The 22,561-nt window shown below is 44.5% G+C and overlaps 1 protein-coding gene across 3 annotated transcripts in view; it reads right to left on the minus strand.

Moving 5' to 3' along the window:
• Window positions 1–22,561, minus strand: part of LOC121533449 (nuclear factor 1 C-type-like) — a 110,137-nt gene that overhangs the window by 4,117 nt on the left and 83,459 nt on the right. For 2 of the 3 annotated variants that reach the window (XM_045205499.1, XM_045205498.1), the window contains exons 5-10: window positions 16,047–16,170; window positions 15,278–15,402; window positions 12,096–12,206; window positions 9,720–9,901; window positions 7,758–7,932; window positions 6,791–6,876 (exon numbers count right to left, since the gene is read on the minus strand). In XM_045205499.1, coding sequence (XP_045061434.1) covers window positions 6,791–6,876; window positions 7,758–7,932; window positions 9,720–9,901; window positions 12,096–12,206; window positions 15,278–15,402; window positions 16,047–16,170 — 803 coding nt within the window. The remainder of the gene's footprint in view (window positions 1–6,790; window positions 6,877–7,757; window positions 7,933–9,719; window positions 9,902–12,095; window positions 12,207–15,277; window positions 15,403–16,046; window positions 16,171–22,561) is intronic. The other variant, XM_041839399.2, reaches the window with a different exon arrangement.

Genomic DNA, 22,561 nt, shown 5'->3' on the forward strand with positions numbered 1-22,561 from the left:
ACTCCGACTCCTTCCTTAAAACAGAACATGTCTCTCTCTTTACATGTTGAGCAATATAATGTAACTGATGAATGTGCTTTATAAAGACCCAGCTTTAGGTGAAACCTTCATGTGAGTCGGTCAATAGCAGCAGCCCTAGCCTGGAGCCACAGAGAGTCATGTGGTTGTGCTGACGTTACTGTCAGTGGAGCTGGAGAAAACAACCAGCTGTGTCCAAATCCTCTGCACACACTTGGAAGGAAAGACACATCTGCAATGGGAGCGATGTGGCCTTGGAGCAGTGAGAATGGAGACTGTTTCAACATGCAGCAGTACTTGACCTAAAGTCCAACTAAGTAACAAACAGGCCAAACCAGAACTCAACATAACACACTCAGGGCTAAATTAAAGTGTGAGGCTACAGTACATAAACAAAGTAAATCCCTCAATTATTCAAGGACTACCGTTGTAACAATTAATGTGATGATCATGAATGAACTTTGGACAATAATGAAGGGAGGGGATACTGAGCCATCAGTGAAGCAGTAGTTCACTCTATGTCCTCTTGGGGGAAGCCTCCCTCCCTCACTCACTCCTTTCTTCACAACCGATTCAACTGGAAATTACATTCATCCATATGAATGATGAATCTCAACAGTGTAACATGGCAATGAGTATGCCTACTATTATAAAAATAAATTAATACAAAAAGTTGATCAACGTAAAGTTAAGTCCATTAAGTCCCTCAAAATGTTATGATTCGATGGTGAATTACGCGGAAATAGGAATTACGTTTAGAGAACTCTTGTTGCATGCGAACTTATTTAATGGACTTCATTATTTGAATATTATACACGCTTCCCAAGAAACCAAAAGCACATTTTAGTGATGGTAAAGACAACCAATCGCAGCCAATCAAGGTTAACTGTGTAACGCGTATGCTGGGAGTCGGGAAGCAAGTACAGGGAGTGAATTTAATAATACATGGAACAAGGAACAAAACAAGAAAACACGAGTAGCGTACAGACATGAAACAACGGAACAGAATCAATAACGCCTAGGGAAGGAACCAAAGGGAGTGACATACACTACCGTTCAAAAGTTTGGGGTCACTTAGAAATGTCCTTGTTTTCGAAAGAAAAGCACTTTTTTTGCCCATTAAAATAACATCAAATTGATCAGAAATACAGTGTAGACATCGTTAATGTTGTAAATGGCTATTGTAGCTGGAAACGGCTGATTTTTTATGGAATATCTACATAGGCGTACAGAGGTCATTATCAGCAACCATCAGTCCTGTGTTCCAATGGCACGTTGTGTTTGCTAATCCAAGTTTATCATTTTAAAAGGCTAATTGATCATTAGAAAACCCTTTTGCAATTATGTTAGCACAGCTGAAAACTGTTGTGCTGATTAAAGAAGCAATAAAACTGGCCTTCTTGAGACTAGTTGAGTATCTGGAGCATCAGCAATTGTGGGTTCGATTACTGGCTGTTCTGTGAAGGGAGTAGTACACAGCGTTGTATGAGTTCTTCAGTTTCTTGGCAATTTCTCGCATGGAATAGCCTTCATTTCTCAGAACAAGAATAGACTGACAAGTTTCAGAAGAAAGTTCTTTGTTTCTGGCCATTTTCAGCCAGTAATCGAACCCACAATTGCTGATGCTCCAGATACTCAACTAGTCTCAAGAAGGCCAGTTTTATTGCTTCTTTAATCAGCACAACAGTTTTCAGCTGTGCTAACATAATTGCAAAAGGGTTTTCTAATGATCAATTAGCCTTTTAAAATGATAAACTTGGATTAGCAAACACAACGTGCCATTGGAACACAGGACTGATGGTTGCTGATAATGGGCCTCTGTACGCCTATGTAGATATTCCATTAAAAAAAAAGCTGTTTCCAGCTACAATAGCCATTTACAACATTAACAATGTCTACAGCAGGGGTGTCAAACGTCCGGCCCGCGGGCCGGATCAGGCCCGCAAACGGGTTTAATCTGGCCCGCGAGATGATTTTTTAAAAAAAGTAAAAAAAATAAAAATAATAATAATTTGTATATATATATATATTTTTTTGTAAAGTATAAAAATGCGCTGCAATTTTTTAATAAAATAAACTGCTGTTCCAATTGCGTCCACTGGATGGCGCAATAGCAATTGTGTTAAGCAAGCAAACTGTTTATACCGGGGCAGAGCAAGTAGGTCAAGCATGTGCAGCCAATGAGCTACTTTGTTTTGCCCGCGATATTTATTACGGCTTCTACTTTTAACATTATGTGCTTTGGCACCCTCATTGCCCCAATATGTCTCTGTCAAAAAAGAGAAAAGTGGACGCAGAGTGCAGAGTGTTCCAAGAAAAATGGTCATCCTATTTATTCACGGAATTGAATGGGAAAGCTGTATGTTTGGTGTGTTCAGAGCATGTTGCAGTGCTGAAAGAATATAACCTTCGTCGCCACTATGTGAGTCTTCATGCCGACAAATATGACAACTTTCAAGGACAGCGGAGATGAGAGAAGGTGAATGAACTGTTGGCGGGTCTGAAGAAACAGCAGTCTGTGTTTACTCACAGCCGAGACATCAGTGACGCTGCAGTGAAAGCTAGCTACCTCATTGCTAATGAAATCGCAGTGGCTTCAAAACCATTTAGTGTGGGTGAATTTGTAAAAACATGCATGATGAAGGCAGCGGAGATTGTGTGCCCTGAAAAGCGGCAGGCTTTTGCAAATATCAGCCTGACAAGAAACACAGTTGCAGACAGGATTTCCGATCTTTCAGTGGATTTGGACAGCCAGTTGAAGCAAAAAGTAAAGTCATTTATTGCGTTTTCGGTTCCAATTGATGAAAGCACGGACATTACAGATGTTGCACAACTGGCCATTTTCATCCGCGGAGTTGATGACACATTGACCGTCACCGAGGAGTTCGTGGAGTTGGTGCCGATGACAGATACAACGACAGCAGCTGATATTTTTACCGCACTCGTCGGGCGCGCTGGACAGGGTCGGAGTGGACTGGTCCCGCGCTGTCAGCCTGGCTACAGATGGTGCGCCCTCAATGATCGGGAAAAAAGCAGGCGTTGTGACAAAGTTCAGAGAGAAAGTGCAATCTGCAAATGGAGGACGTGATTTTTGACTTTTCACTGTATTTTGCACCAGGAGGCTTTGTGTTGCAAGTCATTAAAGATGGATAACGTCATGAAGGTGGTCATCCAAACTGTTAATTTCATCCGATCCAGAAGCCTGAATCACCGTCAGTTTGACAGCCTTCTCAGAGAGAAAGACCACATCTATGGCCTGCCATACCACACTGAGGTAAGATAGTTAAGCCGAGGTGCTGTGCTGAGGCGTTTCTTTGATTTACGAGAAGAAATTGAACAGTTCATGGAAGAAAAGGGCAAACCAGTGTTAGAATTTCATTCCGCAGAATGGATGCAGGACCTTGCATTTATGGTGGATGTTACAGAGCACCTGAATAACTTGAACAAACAGCTGCAAGGGCGCAACAAAGTTGTCACGCAGTATTATGACAGCATACGTTCTTTCAAGTTGAAGCTGTCATTGTGGGAGACGTAACTTGCCGGTGGTGATGCAGCTCACTTCCCCTGTCTGAAAAATGTGTGCGCGACCCAACATGTGGCAGACATGAAGCGGTTCAAAGATAAAATAACGGGACTGTTACGGGAGTTTGAGCAACGCTTTCAGATTTATGTTTATATGTTTTTATGTTGATGTGCTATTGTTTTTAATTGATTTTATTTTATTTGTATATTTAACCTATTCTTGACTCTGTGGTTCTTGCACTTGTTTAGGGAACAGGATTTCATTATTTTTATCTACATTTCTGCCTGAGAAATGACACCCTGATATAGTTCTGTGATCTGTGATATACTTCTGTGAATCACTGAGGCATTGTGTGTTTGTGTGTTCTTTGTCCTCAGAACTTTCAAATAACTTGAGGTGTTTTATGATTAATAGTGATGTTGTGCTTTTGGACACTGTCCTCAGGCTCCAGCTTTATGTTTATATGTTTTTATGTTGATGTGCTATTGTTTTTAATTGATTTTATTTGTATATTTAACCTATTCTTGACTCTGTGGTTCTTGCACTTGTTTGGGGAACAGGATTTCATTATTTTTATCTACATTTCTGCCTGAGAAATGACACCCTGATATAGTTCTGTGATCTGTGATATACTTCTGTGAATCACTGAGGCATTGTGTGTTTGTGTGTTCTTTGTCCTCAGAACTTTCAAATAACTTGAGGTGTTTTATGATTAATAGTGATGTTGTGCTTTTGGATGGACACTGTCCTCAGGCTCCAGCTTTATGTTTATATGTTTTTATGTTGATGTGCTATTGTTTTTAATTGTTTTTATTTTATTTGTATATTTAACCTATTCTTGACTCTGTGGTTCTTGCACTTGTTTGGGGAACAGGATTTCATTATTTTTATCTACATTTCTGCCTGAGAAATGACACCCTGATATAGTTCTGTGATCTGTGAAACAGTTCTGTTAATCACTGAGGCATTGTGTGTTTGTGTGTTCTTTTTCTTTAGAATTTTCAAATAAACTTGACGTGTTTTATGATTAATAGTGATGTTGTGCTTGTACTATTTTGGACACACTGTCCTCAGGCTCCAGCTTTATGTTGTATGTTGATCGTATTAAAACAAAGAAAACAATCTGAAGTTGTTGTTTTTAAGTTATATATACCATGATTTTTCCGGTCCGGCCCACTTGGGAATAGATTTTCCTCCATGTGGCCCCTGAGCTAAAATGAGTTTGACACCCCTGGTCTACAGTGTATTTCTGATCAATTTGATGTTATTTTAAAGGACAAAAAAATTGCTTTTCTATGGAAAACAAGGACATTTCTAATTGAGTCCAGGTGAGTCTGATGAGGCGCAGGTGCGCGTAACGATGGTGACAGGTGTGCGTAATAATCAGCAGACTGGCGACCTCGTACGCCGGAGAGGGAGTATACGTGACAAACTGTGGTGAGTGTCTCACTCCAAAAACAATTTTTTGTTTCTTGTAAAACGTTTCGCCAAGAGGGGAAAGTATAGTTAAGAAAATACAGAGCTGAGAGTCTGGGACAGAGCTGCACAGTCTGAGGGGAGCAAGAGAGCTGCCCAGCTGTCCCCTCAATGCAGCACACTATTGTACTGAATACTCACTGACCTTGTATTACTCTATTACAATGCTGCCTTGAGTTATGAGGTTGTATTTTTCTGAAAAGAAAAATAAATCGTACTGCTATCCAAAAGAAGATGATAAGATAATTAAAATGTAAACAATAGTGACACAGACACACACAGTACGCGCTGGAGCAGGTTTTCAATCCCAGCTTTTTTGCACAGTGGACGGACCGCTAGCTGATGAATGACTCGAGCTGGACAGGGCTTGCATTAGTTTTGTCTGCTGTTACTTTTTATTCCCCACTCCCTGAAGTTCAAGTTCATCCTGCAATTACATCATGTCTGGTTTCCCATAGCAACCAGACAGCCCTGGACGTGACCATCCCGGAGCAGGCTCATAAGGCCCCCTCCATTCCCCCCACCCTTTGGTTCCCTATCGTTCCTCTCTCTGAGCAGGGCTGAAGGAGCAGAGGCCCAGAAGAGGCCACATGACACAGAGCAAAGGAACAATGACTTCCTCTGACAAAGAAAGACATTCCCTATGAGTGCAGCAGGACTATGCAGCAGAGACTAGATATCCCGTGACAATTGGCAGAATTAACACTACAAAGTAGTTTCTCTCTATACTTTTGAGATGGGTTACAACAAAAGAAAAGGTAACCTGGGGTGTAGCATTGTCCCTGTGTTATTACATTACAATGTGTTGGTTATTATCGCATGTGCAGGATCCCTATGTTCTTTCATGTTTCTACTGGCCAGATGAGCTGACTCTGCCATTTTACTTCAGATCTAATTCACCTCTCAAGTTACATTCTTAAAAAAACACACACACACACACACACACACACACACACACACACACACACACACACACACACACCTCCTAGCTCAGCAGTCTCTCTCATTCTCTTCCTCTCTCCCTTTACATCATCACACCCCTCACTGAGGTGCACTTGCACTTTTTATGGAGCAGGAAGCACTGCAATGCAGCAGCAAGCCCCAAATGCCTCAGCTCTGCAGCCACATTGGGACATATCGAGGTACTGTGTTTAGTTTGTATTTAACCAACTTAATAGATCAACGTTTAAGCCTCATCTATCCCTAAATGGAAGAGAAAGCCATGAGTGTTAACAGTGAATATCTACGATCTCACTCTGAGGTAAATGTAAGCTTGAACAAGAGAGACATTTCTTAGGCCATGTAAATCTCTCACACACAGGGAAAAGCCCTGTTACATCAAAAGGGTCCTGGGCTGGCTGTAAACATTCAGACCCTGAGGCAGATCCTAGCTAATGCCCTCAGATCTATAATTGAACATAGACGTATGGCTTTGATATCAGAGAGAGGAACAGAGCCAGGGGGGTGAGAGGGTTTACAGCTCTGAGCTGCTATGAGCATTAGAGCAGAGGCCTACATACAGTATGTCTGACATCAGCAACTTTCTTAAATCATAGTGATTAGGATTATTCAAGTGATTTACATAATATACTGTAATACAGTGTATAGATATTCCTTCCATCAACTGGTACTAATTCAGTAGCATTCCCTGTGGTGGCTATGTGAACATGAGCGCGAGTTATGTACAGTTATGGACATCAGTGAAGTAGTGTGTAACAGACAACAGAGAAATCAAAGTTGCTTTTCTACAGTAAAGTTAGCTGTGCTGTGTACCTGTGCCTGGTAGAGTGTGCCAGGGTCTCGAGGTCCGATCCCTACAAAAGAGCGGTTGGCAGGAGGTGTCCCAGGAGCTGAGTATGCTGAGAGAGAGAGAGAGAGAACACTCTTAGAACATAATGGCTTGTTATGTCAATCAGGTTGGGCAGTAATTAATACATGTGTTTAATCTTTTGTTAACTGAATTAGCAGCCAGATCATTAAGAATGGCAGATGTGTCATGCACACAGTTATTTCAAGGGAATTCCCCTGCCTCAGATACTAACTGAAATTGACATCTTATTCTGGTATATGCACAATTTTGAAATACTGTGCAGCAATACAAGATCGCAGACCATACATCAGAACCATTGTTGGTCATAACTTATCTTGATCATACAGTACAATGTAATGGAACTTAGTAAGATAGCTAACAATAAGGGCAGTAAGTACAGTGAGGACACAAGCCTGCCCTTTGATATCAATTATACAGTGATCTTCTGTGTACTGACTAATTGATCTATTAACAGGTGGGCCCTGCTCATTTAACTGAAACAGTGGACTCCTGTCAGCATCCAACAAACTTTGTACTGTAACTTTCCATTACTGATTAAGAATGTGTATCACTAATGGAAGCTGGCATTGTGAAGGACTTTAGCAGAGATTTCAATCAAAGTCATTTATTGGTATTGTTAAAGCTTCCTCAGTAAAGCATATTGAGCTGTCCTGTGTATCTCAATGAAATGATCATGATTAATGATGATGGGAGTAGGAGTTGCACGGAAACGCCTGAATGTTCTCCCTCTTCCTCCCTCTTATAAAGGATTGCGAGACAATAGCCTCGTCCTTCAGGTACTGAATCACTTTGGCTTTGTTTTTCATAAACAAGTCCATCAGTAATGAGTACGATGGATCTGTATGACAACCCTATACACTTAAAAACTATTGTCACTGAAGACCTAGGGGCTGGGAGTAGCAGGCTCACCAGCGGCCCACTTACTGGGTGACGTGGGGGAGTTGGCTCCCCCGTCCGAGGTGGTGGTGCTGGACTTGGAGTCGGAGGGCAGCGTCAGTCGGGGCATCCCGGGGGGCGGAGGAGGCGCCAGCATCTGGGAGGAGATGTAGTGACTGGGCACCTTCACTTGACCACTGCCGTTCAGCTGGGAAGGGAGAGAGGAGGGCACATGTCAGCTGTTTAGTGGGGGAGTGGAAGAAGGGGGGTGGGAAAGGAGGAGGGGGCATCATTGCTGCAGCACAGATGATATATTACTGTAGATGTCACTGCACTGTCCCTGTCTCTCAAACTATTTCTCACTCTCTCTCATACACATGCTTTCCCTCTCCATCAGCATGTTTGTGTGTGTGTGTGTAAGAGAGAGAGAGAGAGAGGGGAGAGGGAATGAGTGATGTCCAGGGCACTGCACTGCTCAACCAGTCACCCATCCATGGCTGCACTTCCACTGGCTGGCATGGCTTTCAGAGACTCTCTCCTCCCCAGAGGAGAGGACTGCAGTGCACACTCACTGTCTTCCACAACAATGGATGAGCAAATGAGTCAGCTACATTGTGGTCCCATGCGCTCGTCCTTTGTGACTGCCTGGCTGCAGTCGCACTGCAGCAGGGCGAATTTCAATGACTCTGCAGTTTGGGCTGAGTGGAGCCCAGCGTGGTTGCTGCTGAGGGGCACTCCTGATAAATGTCTCTCCTCTTTCCTCTGTGAGCTGCCTGCCTGCCTGCGCCAGACCCTCAGCATCACTGCTAGAGACGTACAGGGATCTCCTTCTCCCTCCACCCCTTCACTCCTTTCAAGTCAAAACAGAAACAGTATAGCAGCTTCATTGAGCAACCTGGCTTGTAATGCCAGCATTATTGAAGCTGGGAGGAGGGTCATTTGCATGTGGTGCAGTGGCAGGTCCTCTCAGGTCTGTGTCATATATTGGTAATGAGTATAACCATGTCTGAGGATCTGGGTGGGTCCCAGGGCCAGCAGGGACAGCAGGCTGAGTCTAAACAGAGCAGGAAGTCTCAGGGCTTATTTTCCTCTCTGTGACGGGGAATTCACCACTGCTGTACTACCGGCCAGCCAATACATTGAACAACGATAATCTAAGAAATTGACTAAAACACATACAGTGATTACAATGATTTTATGGCTTCAGATCTATCGAATTGTTGCCCCTTTCTCCTTTGTCATGTTTAAAGATACAGTATGGTGAGTGTTAATTATTCTGAGAGTCACGCATAGTTGTGGTGGCTCCATTCTGCAGTCTGGAGCAGAGGGGAGGAGTAGCAGCTACGTGAGGGTAACCTGACTCTAGCAGTATACTATGTTCCTACATTGCTGTGGGCTGCTGCCTCTCTCTCAGGTTATGTCACCTACAGTAGAGTATCCCCAGGCCAGTCCAGTAGTAAAGACCACAGAGGGGGAGAATATAGGAATGAAATGGCATATCATACTGTTCACAGGGGACCAGGCCATCTGAGACAGGGTGACGATATAGAAAACATGAAGCATGAAGGAATTAAATATTAAACAAACAATTAGGTGAATCTAAATGACAAATGGAAATAACACAAATCTCTGAATAAACCACTCAAAAGTATAATACATTTCCTCTGGGAAATATACCCGAGTGAGTGAACTTCCCTTAACATTACCTCAAACTGAAGAGCTTGCCATGAAATCACGGCCCAAACATGATGTCACACTACTACAGGTTCTGTGAGATGAACACATTAAACATGGTGAATTGGAGACCAACTCTCTCCACACATCAATTAGTGACAGCATTGGTAGCTGGCTCAGTTGTGCTCTGGCCATGCTGGGTTCTACTTCTATCTAGTATGACAGTGAGTAATGAGTAGGGTCAGGAGTTTTACTGACCACATGACCTGACCAGGACAAACTCTGGGCCCTAGTTAGAGTTGTTAGATGGGCTGGACTCACTGGGCTGGGCTGCTGGTTGGACGGGTCACAGGCCAGGGAGACCAGGTCCTTCAGCGGGTCTTGGGAGCTTAGGTGTGGCGGGTAGCGGATGGCGGTGTGGGGGAAGTAGGAGGTGGACTGGGGCAGGATGGAGGTGGTGGGGAAGTGCAAAGACGAGGAGGGGTGCGGACTACGAGAAATCCCTGCACATAGAGAGAGAAAGGGAGAAAAGAGAGGGAGAGGAAGAAAGAGAGAGAAAGACAGAGGGACAGAGAGAGAAAATGTGTTAATAAATGTTCCACAATGATGGTATGCTTGAGATAATACAAGTGACATTGAAAGATGTGTGGTTCTGCAAAACAAAATAATTATTCAGTTTGAGTGCCATTCTCTACAGTCAGTGACTTTCATACAACCACTATTCACGGAAAAAAATAATATATACACTACCGGTCTAAAGTTTTAGAACACCTACTCATTCCAGGGTTTTTCTTTATTTTTTACTATTTTCTACATTGTAGAATAATAGTAAAGACATCAAAACTATGAAATAACACATATGGAATCATGTAGTAACCAAAAAAGTGTATATTTTATATTTGAGATTCTTCAAATAGCCACCCTTTGCCTTGACAGCTTTGCACACTCTTGGCATTCTCTCAACCAGCTTCATGAGGTAGTCACCTGGAATGCATTTCAATTAACAGGTGTGCCTTCTTAAAAGTTAATTTGTGGAATTTCTTTCCATCTTAATGCGTTTGAGCCAATCAGTTGTGTTGTGACAAGGTGGGGGGGGGGGACGACCCAGAGTTACCTCTGCTGCAGAGGATAAGTTCATTAGATTTACCAGCCTCAGAAATGGCAGCCCAAATAAATGCTTCACAGAGTTCAAGTAGCAGACACATCTCAACATCAACTGTTCAGAGGAGGCTGCGGGAATCAGGCCTTCATGGTCGAATTGCTGCAAAGAAACCACTACTAAAGGACACCAATAAGAAGAAGAGACTTGCTTGGTCCAAGAAACACGAGCAATGGACATTAGACCGGTGGAAATTTGTCCTTTGGTCTGGAGTCCAAATTGGAGATTTTTAGTTCCAACCGCTGTGTCTTTGTGAGACGCGGTGTGGTGAACGGATGACCTCTACATGTGTATTTCCCACCGTAAAGCATGGAGGAGGAGGTGTTATGGTGTGGGGGTGCTTTGCTGGTGACACTGTCTGTGATTTATTTAGAATTCAAGGCACACTTAACCAGCATGGCTACCACAGCATTCTGCAGCGATACGCCATCCCATCTGGTTTGGCTTAGTGGGACAATCATTTGTTTTTCAACAGGACAATGACCCAACACACCTCCAGGCTGTGTAAGGGCTATTTTACCAAGAAGGAGAGTGATGGAGTGCTGCAGCAGATGACCTGGCCTCCATTATCCCCCGACCTCAACCCAATTCAGATGGTTTGGGATGAGTCGGACCGCAGAGTGAGGGAAAAGCAGCCAACAAGTGCTCAGCATATGTGGGAACTCCTTCAAGACTGTTGGAAAAGCATTCCAGGTGAAGCTGGTTGAGAGAATGCCAAGAGTGTGCAAAGCTGTCATCAAGGCAAAGGGTGGCTATTTGAAGAATCCCAAATATAAAATATATTTTGATTTGTTTAACACTTTTTTGGATACTACATGATTCCATATGTGTTATTTCATAGTTTTGATGTCTTCACTATTATTCTACAATGTAGAAAATAGTACAAATAAAGAAAAACCCTTGAATGAGTAGGTGTTCTAAAACTTTTGACCGGTAGTGTATATGTAATGAAATGACTCAGTCTTTGCGCCTCTCCCTTCGTGCAGTACCTATTGCATGAGTTTGTTTATCACATTTAGTATGGCAACTCTATCAGCACCATGCGCTAATTTAGCTGACATATGGTGATGCACGGCCAATTCATTTTAATAGCGGCTTTAATTGTTCATGCATCATCCAGCAGACGTTTGCCTGGGGAACACTACCTGCTCATAGATTACTCTTCATTGTTTCCACAAACAATTATCTGTCAGAAAGTGTTAACGGGATGTTCAATTAAAACCTCAAATAATGCATGGTCTGAAAGGAAGCTGGTCTTGTTGAAAGCATAATACCTTCAGTCAGTCAAAATGTGGAACTATGTAGATAGTGTTGCTGCTGATGTTGAACCTCCCTACAGCACGAGACATTACATACGGAATATCTTAGCTGTGGAGAAGGGCAGATGTTTTTTTAAATGACAGTTCAGACTTTTGTTTTGAAATTTTTAAACACGATTCATATCCTAGGAGATGTGCATGTGTGAGGGGGGTGGATTGTGGCAACAGTGACAAGATGTCTCCTGTGAATGTGATGTGCATAAGAGTGTGTGTACTGACCACTGTGCACTGCGATGACGGGCCGGTGGTGCTGTGTGAAGCCGAGGCGTGGGGAGCTCTCTTGAGGAGACGGGCTGTCCATCTCGGTCTTCTTTACTCCAGGGGACATGCCTGGACACAGAGACAGAGACACAGAGACAGAGATACAGAGGGTGTTACTGATGCGACTCCCATAATAATAATGACTGTCTGGAGAAGACTATTGAAAAGACCCTACATTTAAATTGCCCAATTGAATCTGCTACTACATGGCTGTTGTAATTACAGTAACTCAACACAGGGTGGCAGGGTGCATTGACAAGACCCAGTAAGTCCTCAGTGCTGCAGCACATTGCAGTGAGCACATGGGCTCCAAACTTCCTCATTAAGCCAAAACAACAGGATCAGAATCAATGTTATGTTTTGGCCAGGTCTACCCCAAATCCGGTTCGCCTAGGTAGATCACTCACATTCCCAAGTGGCCTGCAGTGCCTGATACCAGAGTTGCTTAGATGTGCTAAACAAATGCATCTTTGTTGCAGTGATATTACTGGCAGGGTGCAACCCTCCTTGTCCTCCTCTGTGTTTAGCTTGCTATCGCACACAGAATGTGTGTGAGGAACCCTTTCTCCACCCAGCTCGGGCCTGTTTTAGATTAGGGTATTAACATTGCACAGCTCTTTGTTTCCTTCTTAGGAGTGGCGGAGTTCTTACTGTGATACTGTACAGAGGGAGTCAGTCATGGAGTGAGGATTCTCTTTCACACATTATACATTTATACCCCTCACTCTAATTGTTTTCTGAGAAAGAGCTGGAGAGAGAGCGAGGGAGACAGAGAGAGAGGGGGAAAGGTTTATTTGACAGCTTCCTCTTCCCCTGCTCTACCCCAGCCCTCCACCCTCAGCCCTCTGTCTCAGAGTGGAGTGAGTGAGTAAATCAGAGCTTTTCAGGAATGTCAGAGGGCAGGGGGGCAGCTGAGGTTCAACGGGAGACTTGCTCATAGGATAAACATGCACGTCCGGCTTAGTGCTGGGGGTTAGGCAGGGGCAGCCATTACAGCACTGACGCTAATTACCTGATCACACTAATCTGACTGACCACTCAGCTCAGTCTTCAAGGGACTAGGCCAACCCACACATCTACCTACTGTATTGACACATTATATTAATATTTACATTACAATACCTTGAGAATGTCTCTTTTGAACAAAGTCTACAGAGTATGAGTTGTAATCTAATCGATGGTTAAGTGAGGCTTAAACCGTAACCTCCTTAACTAAGAGTTGGTAGTGCTGGTGACCTGAGCCAGGGGTCAAACCACAGCTCTACAGGAGGCCAGGCATTACCTTTCCAATCCAGTCGCCCCGCTGCAGACTGACGCAAACTTCCCCTAGTATTGAGGCAAGCTTCCCTGACCACCTCTACCTGGGGAAGGTGCACAAACATCCTCCTCTCACACAGCCTGTAGCCCCCCCACCATCTCAGAGCAATCATCCGAAGGGGTCGTTAATGAGGAGCTCATTAGAGCTGTCTAGACAGGAAGAGAGAGAGCACGACACGAGGAGGGTTGGGCCAGACTCCTGCAGGGCCTCTGACGGGGTCGGGGCTGGGGGTGAGAGGGGCCGGCTCTGCTCTGTTGACCTCCACAGCTCTGGTGTCAGCGTCAAGGTACCTGTATCGGGTGCCCTCCTGGAGCCTGGGGCCCAGCCGGGGCCACTCTGGTTAATAGCACCACAAAGCCCCCAGACACGCCACCAGGGCCCTTTACAGGCCACTGGACACTATTAGTGTAGCGTGGAGAGTCCACCGCAGTTTAACAGCATTAGATCATATGGGATGCCTAGAAACTCCCCCGGTAGAACAACACACAGTGTGTTAAAATGTTTTCGGTGTGTGTTAAACACTCAGGTAACGGTTGTGTTGTAAAGATGCTGATCCTCCTCCCACTTACTGCTGCTAACCCATGGTTAGAGAGCTGCCTCGAGGCTCATACACACATGATCCCACATGTGTAGTGCACTTACCAGGCAGGCCCTACTCACTCAGCACGCCCACTACCTGACCACTTACTCTGTCCCACACTCACTCACTCAACCACTGGACCAAACTGTGCATGCTGTAACCTACTCATCCTATTTCTACCAGAACCTGGTCAGTGCTGTTGGGGGAGGAGGGCCATACTGTACAAGACAATGTGAAAGGCATATGCGATATCAATATTTCAAATACTGCTTTATACAATTATCTTGAAAAGATTGCTTGTATCTGGATGAGAGATACACAGTAGCTTTGCTGTTTGCTAGATATCTTTGTTAGGAAAATCATTCCATACTAGCAAACTGATTCGTGAACCTGAGGTGAGAGGAAAGCAAGAAGGTAGCTACTGCGACGGTGCATTTGTGGATACTGCTCCAAGGTATCCTGGGCCACTTGACTTTTTGCAGACTTTCACAAAAATTGTTGGTTCATGAATTAATTACGACTTCAGGCTCAATTTGGGAAATTTGAAGCTGCGTACTTTCTGTTTATAACATGATATATTTATAATTTGCTCTTTTGCACTGTGTCAATGGCGTTCAAGGTACTTGAAGTGAAAGTATGGTGTCACGATGGTTTACGGACGAGAAGGACCAAGCGCAGCGTGATATGCATTCATATTTATTTACGGCTAAACACACGACAAAACAACAAACGAAACGTGACGTCCAAGGTAGACAAATAACATACCTCAACACGGAACAAGATCCCACACCCCACTAGTGCCAACAGGCTGCCTAAGTATGGTCCCCAATCAGAGACAACAAGCTACAGCTGCCTCTGATTGGGAACCACCCTGGCCAACATAGATCTAAACGATCTAGAAACTAACATAGACAAACCCAACACAGAAAATACACACCCTGACTCAACCAATACAAATCCCTAGAGTCAGGGCGTGACATATGGCCTGATATTTCAGCTGTTTCCCCACTGTGATTATGAAAAGTATGAGTTGTAGACGTTTCTCGACACCCGTAATGAAGAACATTTAAGAGGGACACCAGAACTGAGTCACCGTTTGAAATTACTGAAGAGTTGGAGGATAGCCAGTGTCCTCAGCAAGACATAATGAGTTTGTACTAACTGACGAGCAATAAGCACTGTCCTTGGTCAAAACTATACAATAGCTAAGAGATTGTGTGGAAGCCCAGAGGGGATGCTCACCTCCTTCCAGATCCTCCTGCCAGTTGCGGGAGCTGCTAGCCGGGGAGTTGGGAGAGGTATAGTACTCTCCCCCAGGACTGGTGTCCACATCATCCTCCATGGATCCCGACTTGTGCCTCTTACTCCTGTATGTCACAGAGGGAGAGAGGGAGGAGGAAATAAGGGAAAGGCAATGTGAAACATTGACAGCTCAAAACGGTGTATAAAGTATATACACACGCACAGTACACAAGTGGGTCAACAACGTCAACCTGGAGATGGCCGGTAGGAAACTGAGCAGCTCCAGGACTCTCAGGTAAACCAGTTTATTTACGGTCTCAGTTTGTCCCAGCTTTACTTGACGTTTACAGTGAAAAATAAGACAATAAGTCACAGCTTGTGTTTTGGCAGTGTTGCACACGCTCAGATAAATTACATAGCCTGCAGTCACATGAGGAACAGCCATTGTTATTGTAGTGAAGGTCTTGTGCTTTCAACACCAGGATACTGCTCTCTGTGCACCAATAAAAACAACCATACAGTCCTCCTGTCATCGACCCAAGTGTTTGCACATCCAGCAATTCACTTATGCAAGGCTCCTGTTAACATGAAATATATTCTAACATTCACTCTAAATGTGAGTTTATTCACAGGGTAGAGTACAAACAAACCGAGTGTATTGTGCAGTGAGTTTGTCTATTTGAAGTGTATGTTGTATATTCATTTCCAGTCTAGGTGTGTGTGTGTGCGCACATGTGTGTGTGTGTGTGTTTCGGGGCTGGGTACTGACCCACTGGAGGAGGTGCTGGGCAGGGTTCTCCTCATGCCCACCCCTGAGGGGTTAAGGTCGTAGGCCAGGTGCCCCTGCAGCTCTCCCAGAGAAAAGTTAGGGCCTGCCCCTGTCACCACCGGAGCTGCACACAACAGGGGGGACAGGTCAGTCAGGGGAGGAACACACACTGTACATCACTTTCAATTAGACATCAATTATCTATAGAATAATCCTAAAATATCTACACAAATGACATAACACCATCCTCAAGCTCACTCACACATCGCTGCTAAAGAATTGTGTCGCTCTGTGAGCAAACATATTGTGTTGTATCTGTGTGTACTTCTCTGTAACAAGAAAAGCACCCCAAAATCAAATAAAAGTTTATTGGTAGCGTACACAGATTATAAATAACACATTTGGAATCGTAGTAACCAAAAAAGTGTTAAACAAATCAAAATAAATGTTATATTTGAAATTCTTCAAATAGCCACCCTTTGCCTTGATGACAGCTTTGCACACTCTTGGCATTCTCTCAACCAGCTTCACGAGGTAGTCACCTGGAATGCATTTCAATTAACAGGTGTGCCTTCTTAAAATATAATTTGTGGAATTTCTTTCCTTCTTAATGCGTTTAAGACAATCAGTAGTGTTGTGACAAGGTAGGAGGGTATACAGAAGATAGCCCTATTTGGTAAAAGGCCAAGTCCATATTATGGCAAGAACAGCTCAAATAAGCAAAGAGGAACAACAGTCCATCATTACTTTAAGACATGAATGTCAGTCAATCCAGAAAATGTCAAGAACTTTGATAGTTTCTTCATGTGCAGTCGCAAAAACAATCAAGCGCTATGATGAAACTGGCTCTCATGAGGACCGCCACAGGAATGGAAGACCCAGAGTTACTTCTGCTGCAGAGGATAAGTTCATTAGAGCTACCAGACTCAGAAATTGCAGCCCAAATTAATGCTTCAGAGAGTTCAAGTAACAGACACATCTCAACATCAACTGTTCGGAGGAGACTGTGTGAATCAGGCCTTCATGGTCGAATTGCTCCAAAGGAACCACTACTAAAGGACACCAATAAGAAGAAGAGACTTGCTTGGGCCAAGAAACACGAGCAATGGACATTAGACCAGTGGAAATGTGTCCTTTGGTCTGGAGTCCAAATTGGAGATTTTTGGTTCCAACCGCCATGTCTTTATGAGACGCGGTGTCGGTGAACGGATTATCTCCGCATGTGTATTTCCCACCTTAAAGCATGGAGGCGGAGGTGTGATTGTGTGGGGGTGCTTTGCTGGTGACACTGTCTGTGATTTATTTAGAATTCAAGGCACACTTAAACAGCATGGCTACCACAGCATTCTGCAGCGATACGCCATCCCACAGAGCTTGAGAGGATCTGCAGAGAAGAATGGGAGAAACTCCTCAAATATAGTTGTGCCAAGCTGGTAGTGTTATACCCAAGAAGACTCAAGACTGTAATCGCTGCCAAAGGTGCTTCAACAAAGTAGTGAGTAAAGGGTCTGAATACTTATGTAAATGTGATATTTCTCTTTTTTATAAATGTGCAAACATTTCTAAAAACCTGTTTTTGCTTTGTCATTATGGGGCATTGTGTGTAGATTGATGAGGGGAAAAAACTATTTTAGAATAAGGCTGTAACGTAACAAAATGTGGAAAAAGTCAAGGTGTCTGAATATCTTCCGAATGCACTGTGTACACACACACAAACACCCCCACACACACACGGTGTACAAAACATTAGGAACTCCATCTTAATTGCCCTCAGAAGAGCCTCAATTCGTTGGGGCCTAAACTACAAGGTGTCGAAAGTGTTCCACAGGGATGCTGGCCCATGTTAACGCCAACGCTTCCCACAGTTGTGTTAAGTTGGATGGATGTCCTTTGGGTGGTGGACCATTCTTGATACACACGGGAAACTGTTGAGCATGAAAAACCCAGCAGCGTTGCAGTTCTTGGCACACTCAAACAGGTGCGCCTGGCACCTTATACCATACCCTGTTCAAAGGCACTTAAATATTTTGTCTTGCCCATTCACCCTCTGAATGGCACACATACACAATCCATGTCTCAATTGTCTCAAAGCTTAAAAATCATTATTTAACCTGTCTCCGCCCCTTCATCTACACTGATTGAAGTGAATTTAACAGGTGGCATCAATAAGGGATCTTAGCTTTCACCTGGAATCACCTGGTCAGTCTATGTCATGGAAAGAGCAGGTGTCCTTAATGTTTTGTACACTCAGTGTACATATAAAGTGGGTAAAGCAGTATGTAAACATTATTAAACTGACCAGTGTTCAATGACTATGTACATAGGGCAGCAGTCCCTACGGTGCAGGGTAGAGTACCAGGTGGTAGCCGGCTAGAACAGTGTCTATGGTTCAGGGCAGGGTACTGAGCGGAGGCTGGCTAGTGGTGACTGTTTAACAGTCTGATGGCTGTTTCTCAGTTTCTCAGTCTCTCGGTCCCAGCTTTGATGCACCTGTACTATGTCTGCCTTCTAGATGGTAGCGGGGTGAACAGGCAGTGGCTTGGGTGGCTGAGGTTCTTGATGATCTTCTTGGCCTTCCTGTGTCACCGGCTGTGACACCGGCTGCTGTCGATGTCCTGGAGGGACCATTTCAGGTCCTCAGTGATGTGCACGCCGAGGAACTTCAAGCTTTTGACTCTCCACTGCGGTCCTGTCGATGTGGATGGGGGCGTACTCTCTCTGCCATCTCCTGTAGTTCACGATCAGCTCCTTCGTTTTGTTGACGTTGAGCGAGAGGTTACAAAAAGTGGACAATCCCAGCTGCAGTCTGCTACTGTACTTCAACTCTCAGGACAAGAGCATGATGATGTAGCATTATGGGTCTGGGGCTGTGCAGCCATCTATCAGCATTTACCCCATTTCCCCTCTCAGGTTTCCACTAATGTCATTTATATGGCCATGTGCATTAATGGCTGCCTGCTACTGTGCTGTGATCTGGCTGGAGTGGACAGAGATGTTGTTGCACTACTATACTACGCTAGTGTGTACTGTACTTTACCGAGCCGTGGGGAGACAGTGAGCTCGGAGAACAATGTCCCATTTGTTAGGGCAGGTATGCTTATTAACAGTGGGATGGCGTCAATACAGATCCCCAGGCGATCAATCTCTCCCTGACTCACACACTGTACCGAGACGCTAGGGAACACAAGACAAAGGGAGGATTCATGGATCTCCAGTGTAGAAAGTCTTTCATGTGCACCTTACAGGAAACTCTGGCCAAAAAGGAGTAACCAGGGAGGGAACTCCGAACATGAGGTGGTTGAACGCATAGAAATCTAATTATTAGAAAAGGAATCCCCATTCACATCAATGTGTGGGATTCTATTTCTATGGTTGAGCTGGATAGCCATGGTGATGCAAAGCAGTAATAACAACACATTCTGCTCTGTTTAATTACACTAGTAAAGTAGGTCAGTGGAGAATTCATCATTTCTAAAAGGCGGCTAATGTCTCCTAGGATATGCATCCCATATGAGGCCTGGGTAAATACAGTAGAAAGCACTTAAAAGTAACATTAGTTAAATAAGCTAATTACGTAGTCTAAAATCAACGCCTCTTGGGGTTTAAAACACAAGCATTGATATTGGCGTAAATACATGATACAAGTGTTGTGGAGTTTGTGATATGAATCTGAATGTGTCACATAAACAGAGATGCAGGTGATAGTTGTTATAGCATAGCATCATGTGCAGCTGAGGATTTGGGGAGTGAAGGGAGTGAATCTGGAATAGCAGTCTTTTTCCCAGGAGAGACCAGATGGCAGGTGGTTAATTGAAGTCTTTAACTACGTTTACTTCCAATTAGTCAGTCAAGATGGCATAGCAGTGCGGACGTGTTTTCTGTAGTGTCCTCATGTAAAAAAAAAAAAAATGTATTTTCCGTATATATTTCTCAATCTCACTTTCCATCCTTTAACTAAATATACTTTCCTGCAACCTGCCTCACCCAATGTGGAACGGATTCTATTATTTCTTCATACATTTTTATCCAGAACCTCTGGCTGAAACTAGCCAGCTAGCCAGCTAACTAGCTACTTGCTTTTAGCCACCGTTAGCGGTTTTCACCATTGTCCAATTATCGGCCAGTCTGCACAGTCTGCACATCGCGCTATCGAGCCAGAGCATATCGGATTTTCTGCCGGAATCACTGGACCTTAACACCGGATCATCGCAACTAGCTAGCTGCAACCGAATGGCTGTTGTCGTTGTTGGCTAATCACCACTAATCACCACTGTCCTGAAGCTAACCCCAGTTAGCCTTGAGCTAGCTTCGAGCCAGGCCCATCTCCCGGCTATCTACCTCTCTGTCAACCGGACGGGACCTCCTAGTGTTGACACGGAGCCCCGCCGATCCATCACGACTGGTCTGCCGACGTAATCGTCTGATGTGGTTTCAACAGGCTTCCCGTTGCAACGACCACGAAGATCCATCTGCTAGCCCCGGCCCGCTAGCACACGCAATCAACAGCCGTGCCTGTAACGTAGCAGCCACTGAATTGCTCCCGGACTTACTTATTGCTGTTCACTGGACCTTATGATCACTCAGCTACACAGCTGATGACTGCTGGACTGTTCCTTTATACGGTACCCCATCCTGTTGATCTGTTTAGCGTCAGCTCAAACTTTCGTCGCCATTACCAGCTGTTGTCTTAGCTCTCTCGAATCACACCTGTGACTGCTTTATGCCTATCTCCAATGTCAATATGCCTTGCCTATTGCTGTTTCGGTTAGTTCTAACTGTACTTTTTCAATGTAGAGCCCCCAGTCCTGCTCAACCTGTCTCAGATAGATCCTTTGTCCCACCCCCCACACACGCGGAGACCGGCTCAATCGGTGCCTCCAGTGATGCTATCTCTTTAATCTTTACCCAACGCTTAGGTTTACCTCCACTGTACTCATATCCTTCCATATCCTTGTCTGTACATAATGAGCTGAATCTATTCTACAACGCCCGGAAATCGGCCCCCTTTTTTCTCTGTACCCAACGCACTAGAAGACCAGTTCTTAAAGCCTTTAGCCGTATCCTTATTCTACTCCTCCTCTGTTCCTCTGGTGAGGTAGAGGTTAACCCAGGCCCTGTAGCCCCCAGTATCACTCCTGCTCCCCAGGCGCTATCATTTGTTGACTTCTGTAATTGCAAAAGCCTTGGTTTCTTGCATGTTAACATCAGAAGCCTCCTCCCTAAGTCTGAGTTATTCACTGCGTTAGCACACTCAGCCAACCCTGATGTTCTAGCAGTGTCTGAATCCTGGTTTAAGAAGGCCACCAAAGATTCTGAAATGTCCATTCCCAACTACAACATTTTCCGTCTAGATAGAACTGCCAAAGGGGGCGAAGTTGCAATCTACTGTAGAGATAGCCTGCAGAGCTCTTTCATACTATCCAGGTCTGTGCCCAAACAGTTTGAGCTTCTACTTCTAAAAATCTACCTTTCCAGAAATAAGTCTCTCACTGTTGCTGCTTGCTACAGACCCCCTCAGCCCCCAGCTGTGCCCTGAACACCATATGTGAATTGATTGCCCCCCATCTATCCTCAGAGTTTGTATTGCTTGGTGACCTAAACTGGGATATGCTTAACACCCCGGCCGTCCTACAATCTAAACTAGATGCCCTCAATATCACACAAATTATCAAGGAACCTACCAGGTACAACCCTAAATCCGTTAACATGGGCACCCTGATAGATATCATCCTGACTAATTTACCCTCTAAATACACCTCCGCTGTCTTCAACCAGGATCTCAGCGATCACTGCCTCATTGCCTGCGTCCGTAATGGGTCCGCGGTCAAACGACCACCCCTCATCACTGTCAAACGCTCCCTAAAACACTTCAGCGAGCAGGCCTTTCTAATTGACCTGGCCCAGGTATCCTGGATGGATATTGACCTCATTCCGTCAGTAGAGGATGCCTGGTTGTTCTTTAAAAGTGCTTTCCTCTCCATCTTAAATAAGCATGCCCCATTCAAAAAATTCAGAACTAAGAACAGATATAGCCCCTGGTTCACCCCAGACTTGACTGCCTTTGACCAGCACAAAAACATCCTGTGGCGTACGGCATTAGCATCGAACAGCCCCCGTGATATGCAACTTTTCAGGGAAGTCAGGAACCAATATACACAATCAGTTAGGAAAGGCTAACTTTTTCAAACAGAAATGTGCATCCTGTAGCACTAACTCCAAATCGTTTTGGGACACCGTAAAGTCCATGGAGAATAAGAGCACCTCCTCCCAGCTGCCCACTGAACTGCGGCTAGGAAACACTGTCACTACCGATAAATCTATGATAATCGAAAATTTCAACAAGCATTTTGCTACAGCTGGCCATGCTTTCCACCTGGCTATCCCTACCCCGGCCACCAGCTCTGCACCCTCCGCTGCAACTTGCCCATGCCCCCCCCCGCTTCTCCTTCACACAAATTCAGACAGCTGATGTTCTGAAAGAGCTGCAAAATCTGGAACCCTACAAATCAGCTGGG

The sequence above is a fragment of the Coregonus clupeaformis genome, chromosome 20 (assembly GCF_020615455.1).
Source record: "Coregonus clupeaformis isolate EN_2021a chromosome 20, ASM2061545v1, whole genome shotgun sequence".
NCBI lineage: Eukaryota > Metazoa > Chordata > Actinopteri > Salmoniformes > Salmonidae > Coregonus > Coregonus clupeaformis.